Source organism: Leguminivora glycinivorella, chromosome 14 (assembly GCF_023078275.1).
Source record: "Leguminivora glycinivorella isolate SPB_JAAS2020 chromosome 14, LegGlyc_1.1, whole genome shotgun sequence".
NCBI lineage: Eukaryota > Metazoa > Arthropoda > Insecta > Lepidoptera > Tortricidae > Leguminivora > Leguminivora glycinivorella.
This window is the reverse complement of record NC_062984.1, coordinates 1,613,824-1,626,517: the sequence shown is the minus strand read 5'-3', so window position 1 is coordinate 1,626,517 and position 12,694 is coordinate 1,613,824. Positions and strand designations below refer to the sequence as shown.

Genomic DNA, 12,694 nt, shown 5'->3' with positions numbered 1-12,694 from the left:
TTATTGGAATTAGTCCGGTTTCCTCACGATGTTTTCCTTCACCGAAAAGCGACTGGCAAATATCAAATGACATTTCGCACATATTCCGAAAAACTCATTGGTGCGTGCCGGGGTTCGAACCCGCGACCTCCGGAACGAAAGTCGCACTTACCGCTAGGCTACCAGCGCTTTTTGCCAGGCTGTATTATACGAAAAAAAAATAGTTGAGATAAAGTGTAGGTATGTAAAGGAATCGGCATTGGGATAGTATGGGGACTATGACTCGAGCCCTCTCGCGCATGAGAGGATTGTCTGTGCCATCTGCCCAACATTGAAACATGTTGGTACTTATCCTCCTGAGTGCCGGAAGCAATTGTTTTGTTTTTGAATTTAGAACCCTTTTTAATGGACTCTAAATAGATTTTGGAATATGTACGAAAATTTGTAATACACGAAGACTGAGGAGGTTAATTTTTATCGCAATGACACGCCTCTTTAACCCCCGACGCAAAAACGACGGGGTGTTATAAGTTTGACGCGTCTGTCTGTCTGTTTGTCTGTTTGTTTGTCTGTCTGTCTGTCTGTGTGTCTGTCTGTGGCATCGTAGCTCCCGAACGGATGAACCGATTAGTTTTAAAGCTGAGTTAGTCGGGAGTGTTCTTAGCCATGTTTCATGAAAATCGGTCTACTATGTCGCGGTTGGGGATTATTTCAAAATTTTAATTTTGTGGTTATAATAAATACTAAGCCAAGCTGTATTTATCTCCCGCTAGTAGATGTGAATAATAAAGGCACTACAATGGTTGCAGCGGTATGGTTTGCTGCGGAGTTCTCAGTCTACTTCCCATCAAGGTCAATCAGACGCATTCTCATTCGGCGCCTTTCTTTAGCGGCCTGGTTTTATCCAGCATTTCTACTGAACATTCACTACATGTATAATATATTGTACAGAATAGGCTAGTTTCCTACTAGTCAAATCAGCATCTTTTTAAGAACTGTCAAAACGATTTGCTAATATGGAATTACTATGAAATACTGAGGAGTGACGTCACAGTCAATTAATTGACTTTATATCTTTCTTTATGACTTATTAAATAGAACTTATGTTTAAACATAACTACTGTCCATATATTTCTTCTAATTATGTGGTACTTTATTTCGTGCACTGCATAAAATATTTTATTTTAGGTATAGGAAACTAGCCTATAATCACTGCTTTACTTTACATACTGTTTAGTAAAAGATGGTTACAAAACTGACGAAATCATGTTGTCGATCACAAATCCTTCACATATACTTATACATACCTACTGTATTTTTGATGCGATAAGAGGCTAACGATCCGACAGGTCGCTTACTATCGTAAGTGATCACTGCTGCCTATGGGCATGTGAAACGCCAGAAGGGTTGGAAATGCCTTGCCGGCATTTAAAATGGGTGTGAAGATATTATACACGTTAAACTTTCGTGAGACATATTCAAATAATAGGCTACTAGACTCATATCTAATTTGGCACAATAAATGATTGTCTTCTGTAATATTTGACATAAGAAACCAATATTTAATGATTTTGGGTATTTAATGTGTACGATGACTACGTATTTTTAATTCAAAACTGTGAGTAATTTGTTTTTAATTTTGGCCACCGAAAACGCTGTCGGTCGTGTAGTGTTACTTATTTTACTATAAGCGCTTCATTTTTAATCAAAATCATATCGCCGGGTTTATAAGTTACAGGGTTAACCTTGTGGTCGTACTGTGCTTTTCTTAATGTTTTCCCTTGAATTAAATTACATTTTGCGTCATATTGAGATTTTTGTAATCGGTATTTTAATTCAAAGGAATAGTCATTGAAGTTATACATAGGATCTAATAACGATAATTTTTATATTATGTTCTAATAATTAAATGTTTGTATTTTTAATACCTATTGTAATTTACCACGAATAAACGATTTCTATTCTATTCTATTCTATTCTATTCTATTAATGAATCACAAAGATTACTCGGTATATTGCATCGTCGGCCAAAGACAAGTTCATATGGAGTGTATCGGGTTTCTGAATGAACAGTAAAACACCAGTAGCAAAACTATATAATGCTGTATTGTAAGCAAAACAGCACACACACACCACAGGCAGTCACACCTTAGAGTGCATCGGCTATATGTTACTACCTATCGAGTTCAACAATAAAGTGCATGTGTTAACCGCTTACGTTGTCCCATCGGTTAAAAACCCGCTAATTTTAGGACTAGACTTTTGGAGGAAATTTGAGTTATGTCCCAATGTAATTGGCACTATTGACATATCTCAGACCTCTAATGCCTCGGGAGTTTTGCTGAATGAAAGCAATTGTTCTACACATATCACGGGTCTAGAAATCATGGATAACACGCAGCGTGCGAAGGCCCAACACACTATTGATCTGTTTAAACAACAGTCCACAAGCGTAAAGGGGCTGGGTCGAACTTCTCTGATATCACACCACATCGACACAGGTGACGCTTCACCCATCAGGAAACGATACTATCGCATGTCCCCTGAAAAACAGCGCATTCTATCAGAGCAGGTAAATGAAATGTTAGCCCTTGATGTCATCGAGCCTTCTGAAAGTGCGTGGCAATCCCCAGTGCTGATTGTTAGGAAGAAGAATGGTGAGCCTCGTTTTTGCCTCGATAGTAGAAAGCTAAATTCGGTTACTAAAAAGGACGCATACAACCTGCCATATATGTCAGAGATTTTAGATAACCTCCGAGATGCAAAGTATCTCTCCAGTATCGATCTCTCAAAAGCTTTTTGGCAGATTCCTATCGTTGAAAAAGATAGAGATAAGACTTCGTTTTTTGTCCCTGGCAGGGGTACGTTTCGTTTTAAAACTACCGCGTTTGGATTAACCAACGCCCCAGCTACGCAACAACGCCTAGTAGATATGATGTTTGGGCCCGAATTTGATTTGAAAGTATTTGCCTATCTTGATGATATTATTTTGGTCAGCAATAGCTTTGAAGAACATATATCGCTATTGAACCGCGTTCTTGACAAGTTAAAACTCGCAAATTTAACAATAAATATCGACAAGTGTCAATTCTTCCGTAGCCAACTTAAATACCTTGGGTACGTAGTTGACTCTCAGGGGTTACGAACCGACTCTGATAAGGTGGCCGCGATTGAAAATTTTCCGGTTCCGACTTGTAAAAAAGATTTACAACGATTTTTGGGAACGGCGTCGTGGTATCGCAGGTTTGTACCCAATTTTAGCACATTGGCAGGTCCTTTGAATAAACTTACTTCCAATAAAAAAAATGCCCCGCCTTTTAACTGGTCGCCGGAAGCAGATGCCTCGTTTAAGGGACTAAAAAAATGTTTAATAACAGCTCCCGTCTTGGCTTGTCCCAATTTCCAGCTGGCATTTGAGGTACATGCAGATGCTAGTAGTTATGGGATAGGGGCCATGTTAACACAAACACAAGACGGCAAGGAAAAACCAGTTGCCTATATGAGCAGATCCTTGTCAACAGCTGAGAAAAATTATAGTATAACGGAGAAAGAGACACTTGCGGTCTTAACTGCGTTAGAACACTGGCGTTGTTACTTGGACAACGGTAAGACCTTTACTGTCTACACCGACCACTCAGCTCTAAAATGGTTCCTAACCCTTGATAACCCAACCGGTAGATTGGCTCGTTGGTGCATAAGACTGTCATGTTTTGATTTTATCATTAAACATCGCAAGGGTTCTGATAACATTATCCCAGACGCGTTATCAAGATTACCACCAATTGACAGCATTTCCACCGCTAATTCCTTTAATTCGACCACAGATAGCTGGTACAAAAATAAATATAACACTTGTCTTACTAATCCCAGCTGCTTATCTAATTTCAAAGTTATTAACCATACCTTGTTTCGGTTATCAAAGAATCGATTTCCCTTAACATCCGAGTTTGCCTGGAAAGAAGTAGTACCAAAAGAACTACGTGAAGAAGCCATCCATGACTATCACTGTGAACCTACAGGCGGTCACTTAGGCATACACAAAACGTACTTACGACTGGCTCTAAACTACTTCTGGCCCAATATGCACGCGGATGTTGTTTCTTTATTTCCAAGTGCTCAACTTGCCTCGCTATAAAATCTCCTAATCATACCACTCTAGGTGAAATGGGGCGACCTAAACAATGTTCAAGGCCGATGCAGATGATCTCTATTGATTTTATCGGACCTCTGCCAAAAAGCCGGAAACAAAATACGTTTCTTTTTGTAATTGTTTGTTGTTTTTCCAAGTACTGTATGATGTTTCCACTTCGTAAAGCGACAGCCGCTTCCGTTATAAAGATCCTTGAGGATGAATGGTTCCTAGTACACGGTATTCCACAAACTATCATTTTAGACAATGGTAGCCAGTTCATTTCTAAAAGTCTTAATAAACTATTCGAACATTATAAAATTCCAAATATATTTTTCACGCCTAAATACTGTCCACAAGTTAACACCGTAGAAAGGTATAATAAAACGATCGTTACTTGCATATCATCTTTTATTGATAACGATCATAGAACATGGGATACCAATTTAAGAAAAATACAGTTCGCTATGAACAACTCCACAAACGAAACAACTCGCTATACACCCTCCTTCATTGTTCACGGAAGAGAATTAGTTACGTGCGGTTCTCATTATGTCAATCCTAACCTTGACGATGAAATAATATTTCTGCCTAGGGACATATATTGCGATAATGTAGGTTATCTTGCGAATGTTTTCGAGGAAGTACAAACATCCCTTTATGACGCTTTCGCTAAAAACACAACAAGATACAATTCACGGCGAAAACGAGCTGAATTTGATGTTAACGATACGGTCTGGAAGCGGACCTTTTACCAAAGCGATAAGGATGGTTTTTTCTGTAAAAAGTTAGCGCCCAAATTCGTCGAATGCAAGATAACAGAAAAAAGATCACCACTTATATACCGCTTGCAAGACAAAAGTGGCAATGACCTCGGACTTTGGCACATTAAGGATCTGAAATGGACAAAATAGGAATAGGTGGTATTTTAATGAGCAGTAGTGTACGTAAAAGAGCCGGATTTTACTTTTAGGTAACTAAAATCCTGGAGAGGCGGGCGGAATCTGTAGCGTTATTAACAAAGTAATAACATACTTAAATGCACTGTCTCAGGGCGCATCTATAACCGAAGTACTTAGCAACCGATAACGGCCGCCTTAGCTCTCCGTATATGGTAATAACTCAGTTAACCGCTTATGATTGGTGGTTAACCCGTTGAACCGCTATTCCCCCGACGACCTACGCCCGCGTTTGGCCGTGATTCTGCAAGATGTCACACAGACCTCTGGCCGCGTCGCTTTTTCGCGGTGTCTGTGCTTTTTGCTTTTGAGTTCCGGGCCTTGTTATAGTCTTTATTATATATCGCACTTGTCCGATATTGTGAAAGAACAGTTACGGTGAAAGTAAACCTTGTGTTGATTGTTATTTCCCCACTTTTGGGAACACAGTTCCGGCTGTTGACGACTGAGAGCAGCGGATCCGGAATCTGGACATTTGCGAAAACACCGATTGGGTGAACTGCCTACAACATCACGGCGCTTATCAACGCTCCGGTTCGAGCCGCAGTTGCTACCTGCGAGTGCCGAGTCCACATCTGGCCGCGCGCATCTACCTACATACCTACAAGGGAAGTGTCGTTGTTGCGGAATTCCAAGTGCTTTGTACTAAACATAGATTAAGTTATAGACTGTTCAACGTAGGTATATTATTATTTAGATTCTGCGACCTGTTATTCCAATTTTCTTAGTAATTAAATTAGTTAAGTAGTAGATCGTGTATTATTTTACCCTAGCTAAAATAATAACGCGACAACCAGTAGGGTAGCCATGAACTCCAATTGTTAGTTTCATTATTAAGTAGTTGTTTCCTCCTGAAGCCGTCTGCGCGATGATTACTACTTGTGGTTTAGATGTGCCGGACCCCATTTTAACAGTAGGTAACGTCGTACTGCATTATTCATGTGACATTAGCTTATAACGAGAATACTGCCACCTCGCCCAAATGGAGTATAGTCCCACAGACATTGTTCAGTTTTTAAGAAAACACTGATTTTTCTGCCGCTTAAGTCCACAAATTGTTTAATTTTTATTTAATTTAGCTCCTTCATTTTTTATTAATTACAACCTTGCACTCGCGAACACGAGGCCGCTGCCTTAAAAGGCAGGGTCGTCATGTACGGATGGCATTAGAGAAACAACAGCTTCGATGAATATATGATTTATTCTGTCTGATATTAGGCAAGGTACACGATATAGGCGTGCTTACGTACTACTGACATAGGTAAATACATACTACATCACAACGTCATAGAATTCACGACAAATCAATCACTGACATAATGACCTTTATGCCTCGTACTTAAAGTGTCAGAAAGTGTTGTTTTCGCACTGAATGACTTCATTCACAGAAAATCATTAGATGACATGGCTGATGTTGTTTTGCCTGATTACGTAAAAATATTCTTTAAAAATATTTTTTGCGGTTTATATATTATAATAAAATATAGTGATATTTTTTTTCGGTTAATTGGACAGTAAGCAATAATATAAGACAAACATTAATAAGGGTCAAGTAGCCTATTAATGAATCTACGGTTGTACAGTCGAGGTCAAAAATACCTTTACAGTTGAGTGTTGTGTAGTGTAGTGTAGAGTACATTTAAATGTAAAGGTATTTTTGTAATACCTTTACATTTAAATAATTTTACACACTGCATGACAAAAATATGCTTCCAACACACATGACAGATTCATCTTTTCACTTATCGCACCAAAGTTCAGTTTACAATCTGTCTTCCATAGAAACATTGTCACAAATTGTGACATAATAGGTTTACATTGCATGTTACAGAATAAGATTTCCTGTGAATGTGCCGTAAATATGTTTACATTTGCAGTAACATTATAAACTTTACGTTCTTGCTTACTTTTCGTTTACTTACACCAATTGCTACATAAACATCTTTACAGATTTGATTGGTCTGTTTATAATTTGAATAATGACATCATATCGTCATAAATATCAATATCGGCTTTATAATCGACTCCTAAAGAGGTCTTATTCTTATAGGTTTAATTAACGTGTATGTGGTATTGCCCCTTCGGCCGCTTTCTAATCAAGAAAAAATATACTATTTTGTAAACTAGTTTCCAATGCAGAATAGTGTTTTTTTTTTCAACTCATTCATATGGAACTAGGGAACAAATCAAATTATTTTATTGAATATTTTTGTTCCCTAGTTGTATAGATGGCAGCACCATCTCTCTCGCTATATCGTAATCCTGCAAAGGATTCGTATAGGAGGTGCAAGCACTAATTGCTCGCCCTTAGAGTTGGTCAAAGGCGCCTAGCCTTATCAGAGATAACATACACTAGAGAAATTTCGTCGGGTATCACGGCGGGCGGGTGGTCTAGTGGTGAGGATGTTAGCCGCGTAAGCTGAAGACCCGGGTTCGATTCCCGGCTCGGCCACCAGTGGGCCCTGTCGTTTTTTCTTTCGTGTATGTTATCTATTTAAATTTGTCATTCATATGGATATAAAAGACATGAATTAAAAACTATTTGTTATAGTATTCACATTCAAGGTCACAAGAAATAAGAACCTCACATACGTCAGATAGCTAACAATTGTGCGTGGCATTATTAAATCCTGGATCTTTGAAATTTCTCCGACATTACAGTGCGATTAAAATCAGTTAACTATTCGGTTTTTCCCCCTTTCGAACACCCATGACGACTTTTGTGTCAAAGTGACAGTCAGCAATATCAGATTCCAAATTGGTGATTAATTTTGAAATCAGCACCCCCGAAAACCTATACTCGTGGTATGTGCACTTGGCGCATACAGTAAAGAGTGACAGAGATAGCACTATCGTTATTTAAATTCGTGGTAGTAAAAGTGAGGTGAGACCTCACTATGTATCGCTACCGCGCGGTCGCCGCTGTCTACGTAATAACCATTCAGGTCCGTAGCTACTTGAAATGGTCAACATAAGCGGTTTGTTTAATCGCCGGTATTAGATTTACATCCTGTAAGTATATGAAATATTAAAGGCTATGCCTGGATCAGAGATAGGTATTAATCGATTAACTTTTTATTCACTGATTTAAATTTTCACGATTATTACACATAATAACTTTTTATTCGACTAATTAGTCGATTAATAAAATCAATCGTCAAAATTAGTCGACGATTAATTTATTCGCGATTAACGTTAATCGAAGATCTTCGATTACAACTAATTAATCGTCCTTTCCAATCGATTAAAACTAATTAATCGTCTTATTTTAATCGTTAATCGTTAGTCGTTTACTTTTTGCCCAACTCTGCTACTTCAATGCTACCAAGATTATGACGCTGACTGTACATGCTTTTATTGCAAACTGTACTTTTTTGCACAATTATCAATAACTCATCGAGAGGATAATAACTAGGCCAAACACGACGAATGAAAGAGATAGGTGATTTGACAGTATGGTACTGTTTTCGGTGATTGTCATTATTCAAATTAAGAATCAAATCCCAATGAAATCTATAAAGATATTTATGTAGCAATAGGTGTAAGTAAACGAAAAGTAAGCAAGAACGTAAAATTTATAATGTTACTGCAAATGTAAACATATTTACGGCACATTCACAGGAAATCTTATTCTGTAACATGCAATGTAAACCTATTATGTCACAATTTGTGACAATGTTTCTATGGAAGACAAATTGTAAACTGAACTTTGGTGCGATAAGTGAAAAGATGAATCTGTCATGTGTGTTGGAAGCATATTTTTGTCAAGCAGTGTGTAAAATTATTTAAATGTAAAGGTATTTTTGTAACACTCAACTGTAAATGTATTTTTGACCTCGACTGTACTCACGTTATTATATCGCTATTGCTGATTTGCTGCGACATGTTTCGGGCCAATTCGGAGGCCCCTCTTCAGGCATATAGGAGTTCACGCGGCGGCTAAACACCGTGGACTGGTCCCAGTTCACGGAGAATGTGTGAAGGTTTGAATAGGTGACATATCTTTTTCCCGATTGCCAAACAGCTATCTAGTTCATAAATGCTCCCAGAAAGTTGAAGGACATAATGTCAATGTTGAGACTGTCTATAAGGTAAGGTAGTTTAGGTAACTGTCTACACGGTTTTTTTGCCGCATTTAACTCCACTTACTGTAAAAGTTAAATAACTTAGGGCAGATGGAGTTTCTATTTCTAAACGTGTCAGAATAGGTACAAATATATAATAATAAAAAAAAAATACAAGAATTCTCAAAAAAAACTGTAAATTGACTACATATAGCACACAGAAAGATTTACACAAATTAAATTTTGAATAAGAGTGCCGGTAATTAACTAATAGTAGTTATTGTTCCAGAACGTTCACATTGCTGACGGTGTTCTCGCAATGTATGGGCGGCGTGAGCGTCCCCACGTTGTCATGGAAACGGTCTACCGGCTGCTCGGTCCAGTGGTTCCCACTTTTCAAGCTGTTCCCGGTAAGACAATTTGTCCCAGTACGTCCTACTAAGAGCTCCGGCAATGTATGGGCGGCGTGAGCGTCCCCACGTTGTCATGGAAACGGTCTACCGGCTGCTCGGTCCAGTGGTTCCCACTTTTCAAGCTGTTCCCGGTAAGACAACTTGTCCCAGTACGTTCTACTAAGAGCTCCGGCAATGTATGGGCAGCGTGAGCGTCCCCACGTTGTCATGGAAACGGTCTACCGGCTGCTCGGTCCAGTGGTTCCCACTTTTCAAGCTGTTCCCGGTAAGACAACTTGTCCCAGTACGCTCTACTAAGAGCTCCGGCAATGTATGGGCGGCGTGAGCGTCCCCACGTTGTCATGGAAACGGTCCACCGGCTGTTCCATACAGTGGTTCTCACTTTTCAAGCTGTTCCCGGTAAGTTTACAGGATATTGCTTTTGTCGTGAGGCGACGGTGACTTTTTTCCATGTCCCATTCGACGGACTACATCAAACTCAGAGACTGACGATCAAGAAGCGAAGAGCAGCAACTCTTTAGGATGGTCAACGTCTATCAGCGCCGAGCCGCATTTCGTGTATGTAAAATCGCTTGTTAATGTGAACATGCGTACGCATGCTTTCGAAAAACGAAAACGAAACGAAATGGAAACGGAAGGCCGGCTCACAGCTAAAAAGATGGGATGATGACATTCGCTTAGTTGCCGGAGTAACCTGGAACAGAGTAGCACTTGACAGAAACGAATGGAGGAGGCTGGAGGAGGCCTTTGCCGACTGGCAAACAGACTTTCAGATGATAAGAGAGATATATTAAATTAGAATATTAAAATTATATTCATCTGAAATGTGCTGAGGAAGAGGCTCATATACAATAATAATATACAATACGCGTGCTTTCAGCTTTCCGATAGGTATGTACCAAAACGTCTTCATACTAGTACTAACAAGCGGTTTCTCATATACAGAATGCGGCTCAATGTTGATACTGAATGTGAGATGACTTCACCCTTATACCCACTCGCGTCGTAGACGATATCGCAGTTTATAACGTAGTTAACGTTTTATCACTTAACACAGGAATTAAGTGATATTATGTTGAACGCCAAACCCATCAACTGCACTAAGCTGCACACGACATACAAATAGTCATTTAAATAACACTTTACCAGGATTTGCCACTAGCACTCTAGTTTCACATATCACCAACTAACCAGAAATGATCCCTCACTTCAAATATTTGATACAGGTGTCAAGGTGAAACCTATGTTGGTTCAAAGGCGCTTAGTAAAATGGCCATCAGAAATATCGAAGCGTCCGAAGTGGGTCTCTATTGGTTCCCATAATTTTTTTAGTCCGATTTTTACAATCCATAACGTTGTTAGTCATAATTTTTAATAGTCATATTATCATTAGTCATAAAGTTGAATGACAGAAATTGGAGGTCAGATTTTTGCAAGTCATCATTATTGTTAGTCATAAACATTGTTTGGCATAATAATCAAATTGCATTTTGTATTATGGACATAATGTTGAAAGCAATAAACATGTTTGTCATAATTGTCGTAAAGTATATTTTCGCAAGTAATAATGATTACTGTCCACATTAACTTTAATCATAACATTCAATGGGATGTATATTATTTTTCATTAAGTTTGAAGTCATAATGTTTGTTCGTGTTCACTATCGTTAGTCATAATTTAGTTTTTCACAGAAGATACTTTTTTCGTCTTTTACATGTTATGTGTTTAATTTTTCATGTCGCTTTTAAGAATATTAGGCCCCGCCAGCGATTCGACGGAGCCCCGCTATGCGGGGCTCCTATTTATTCTCTGAATGACACAAGGTAACTAACGAACCTACCCGAGAAATGAAAATTTTCTCGTTGGGCTCACTGATTTTCCCGCCATTTCGTCTTTTACATGTTATGTGTTTAATTTTTTCATGTTGCTTTTAAGAATATTAGGCCCAGCCAGAGATTCGACGGAGCCCCGCTATGCGGGGCTCCTATTTCTGCTCTGAATGACACAAGGTAACTAACGAACCTACCCGAGAAATGAAAATTTTCTCGTTGGGCTCACTGATTTTCCCGCCATTTCGTCTTTTACATGTTATGTGTTTTATTTTTTCATGTTGCTTTTAAAAGTATTAGGGCCCGCCAGCGATTCGACGGAGCCTCGCTATGCGGGGCTCCTATTTTTGCTCTGAATGACACAAGGTAACTAGCGAACCTAGCTGAGAAATGAGGATTAAAATACTCAATGAGCTCACTGATTTTCCCGCCATTTCTTCCTTTGCATGCTGATTTTTGTAGTATTCGGCTTCGTCAACGAGTAGAAGGGGGGCAGGGGTCCTATTTCCGTTCTAATGGACGCGAGGTAAATGCGGACTACCAATAAAGTCATAAGGTATAATGTATCGATTGTCCACATTTTCGTTAGTCATAATTTGGTTTTTCTCAAAAACGCGTAACTTTTCAGGATTGCCATAAAACAAACCTAACCTAACCTATCTATAGGTGACCCTAATGAAACCGTTTCAGAATTATGACTAATGATAATCTGGCTAACAAAGGGATCCGTTTTAAATGTTATATTCATCAACTTTCTTGATTCTAAGATTATAGTGTAAGATATGGGTTGTTAACGTTAGAACTATTAAACGTTATTCGTAACAAAGATTATGACTTATGAGGTTTATGCCTTAAAACTGTATGCAGAACAATCAGTAGGGCTTCAAAAAATATGCCTAGTAATAATCCTGGATAATTATTGTTATGCCTTTCAATTTTATACTCATCAACTTTATGACTTTTAAGGTTATGGCATCCAATATTATGGGTTGTTAATGTTAGTACCATTAAGCATTATTCGTAACAAAAATTATGACTAGTGATGTTTATGACCACAAAATATATGAATAACAACTTATGACTAACGAAATTCTGACCAAAAAGTTTATGGGAAAGAAAGGGGTCCCGTCCGAAGTGCTCGCAAATATGTGAAATAGCTTTTAGTTCGAAAGTTCTAGAGTGCGTGTAAATATATTTGTGAGCACGTCGACTGCTTCGATATATCTGAAGGCGACGGTGCGCGATGGAATGGCTGGAATCCGCGTCGCGGTCCGGCGGGCACGTTCGTTGTTAGTGGATAACTCCATTATTGTATGTAAG

General features: G+C 38.8%; 1 protein-coding gene across 1 annotated transcript in view; it reads left to right on the top strand.

Annotated features, from left to right (window-relative positions):
• LOC125233257 (solute carrier family 23 member 2) overlaps positions 1 to 12,694 on the top strand; it is a 94,076-nt gene that overhangs the window by 67,959 nt on the left and 13,423 nt on the right. Inside the window, exon 7 of the mRNA XM_048139196.1 lies at positions 9,421 to 9,541. Within this exon, the coding sequence (XP_047995153.1) occupies positions 9,421 to 9,541 (121 nt within the window). The remainder of the gene's footprint in view (positions 1 to 9,420; positions 9,542 to 12,694) is intronic.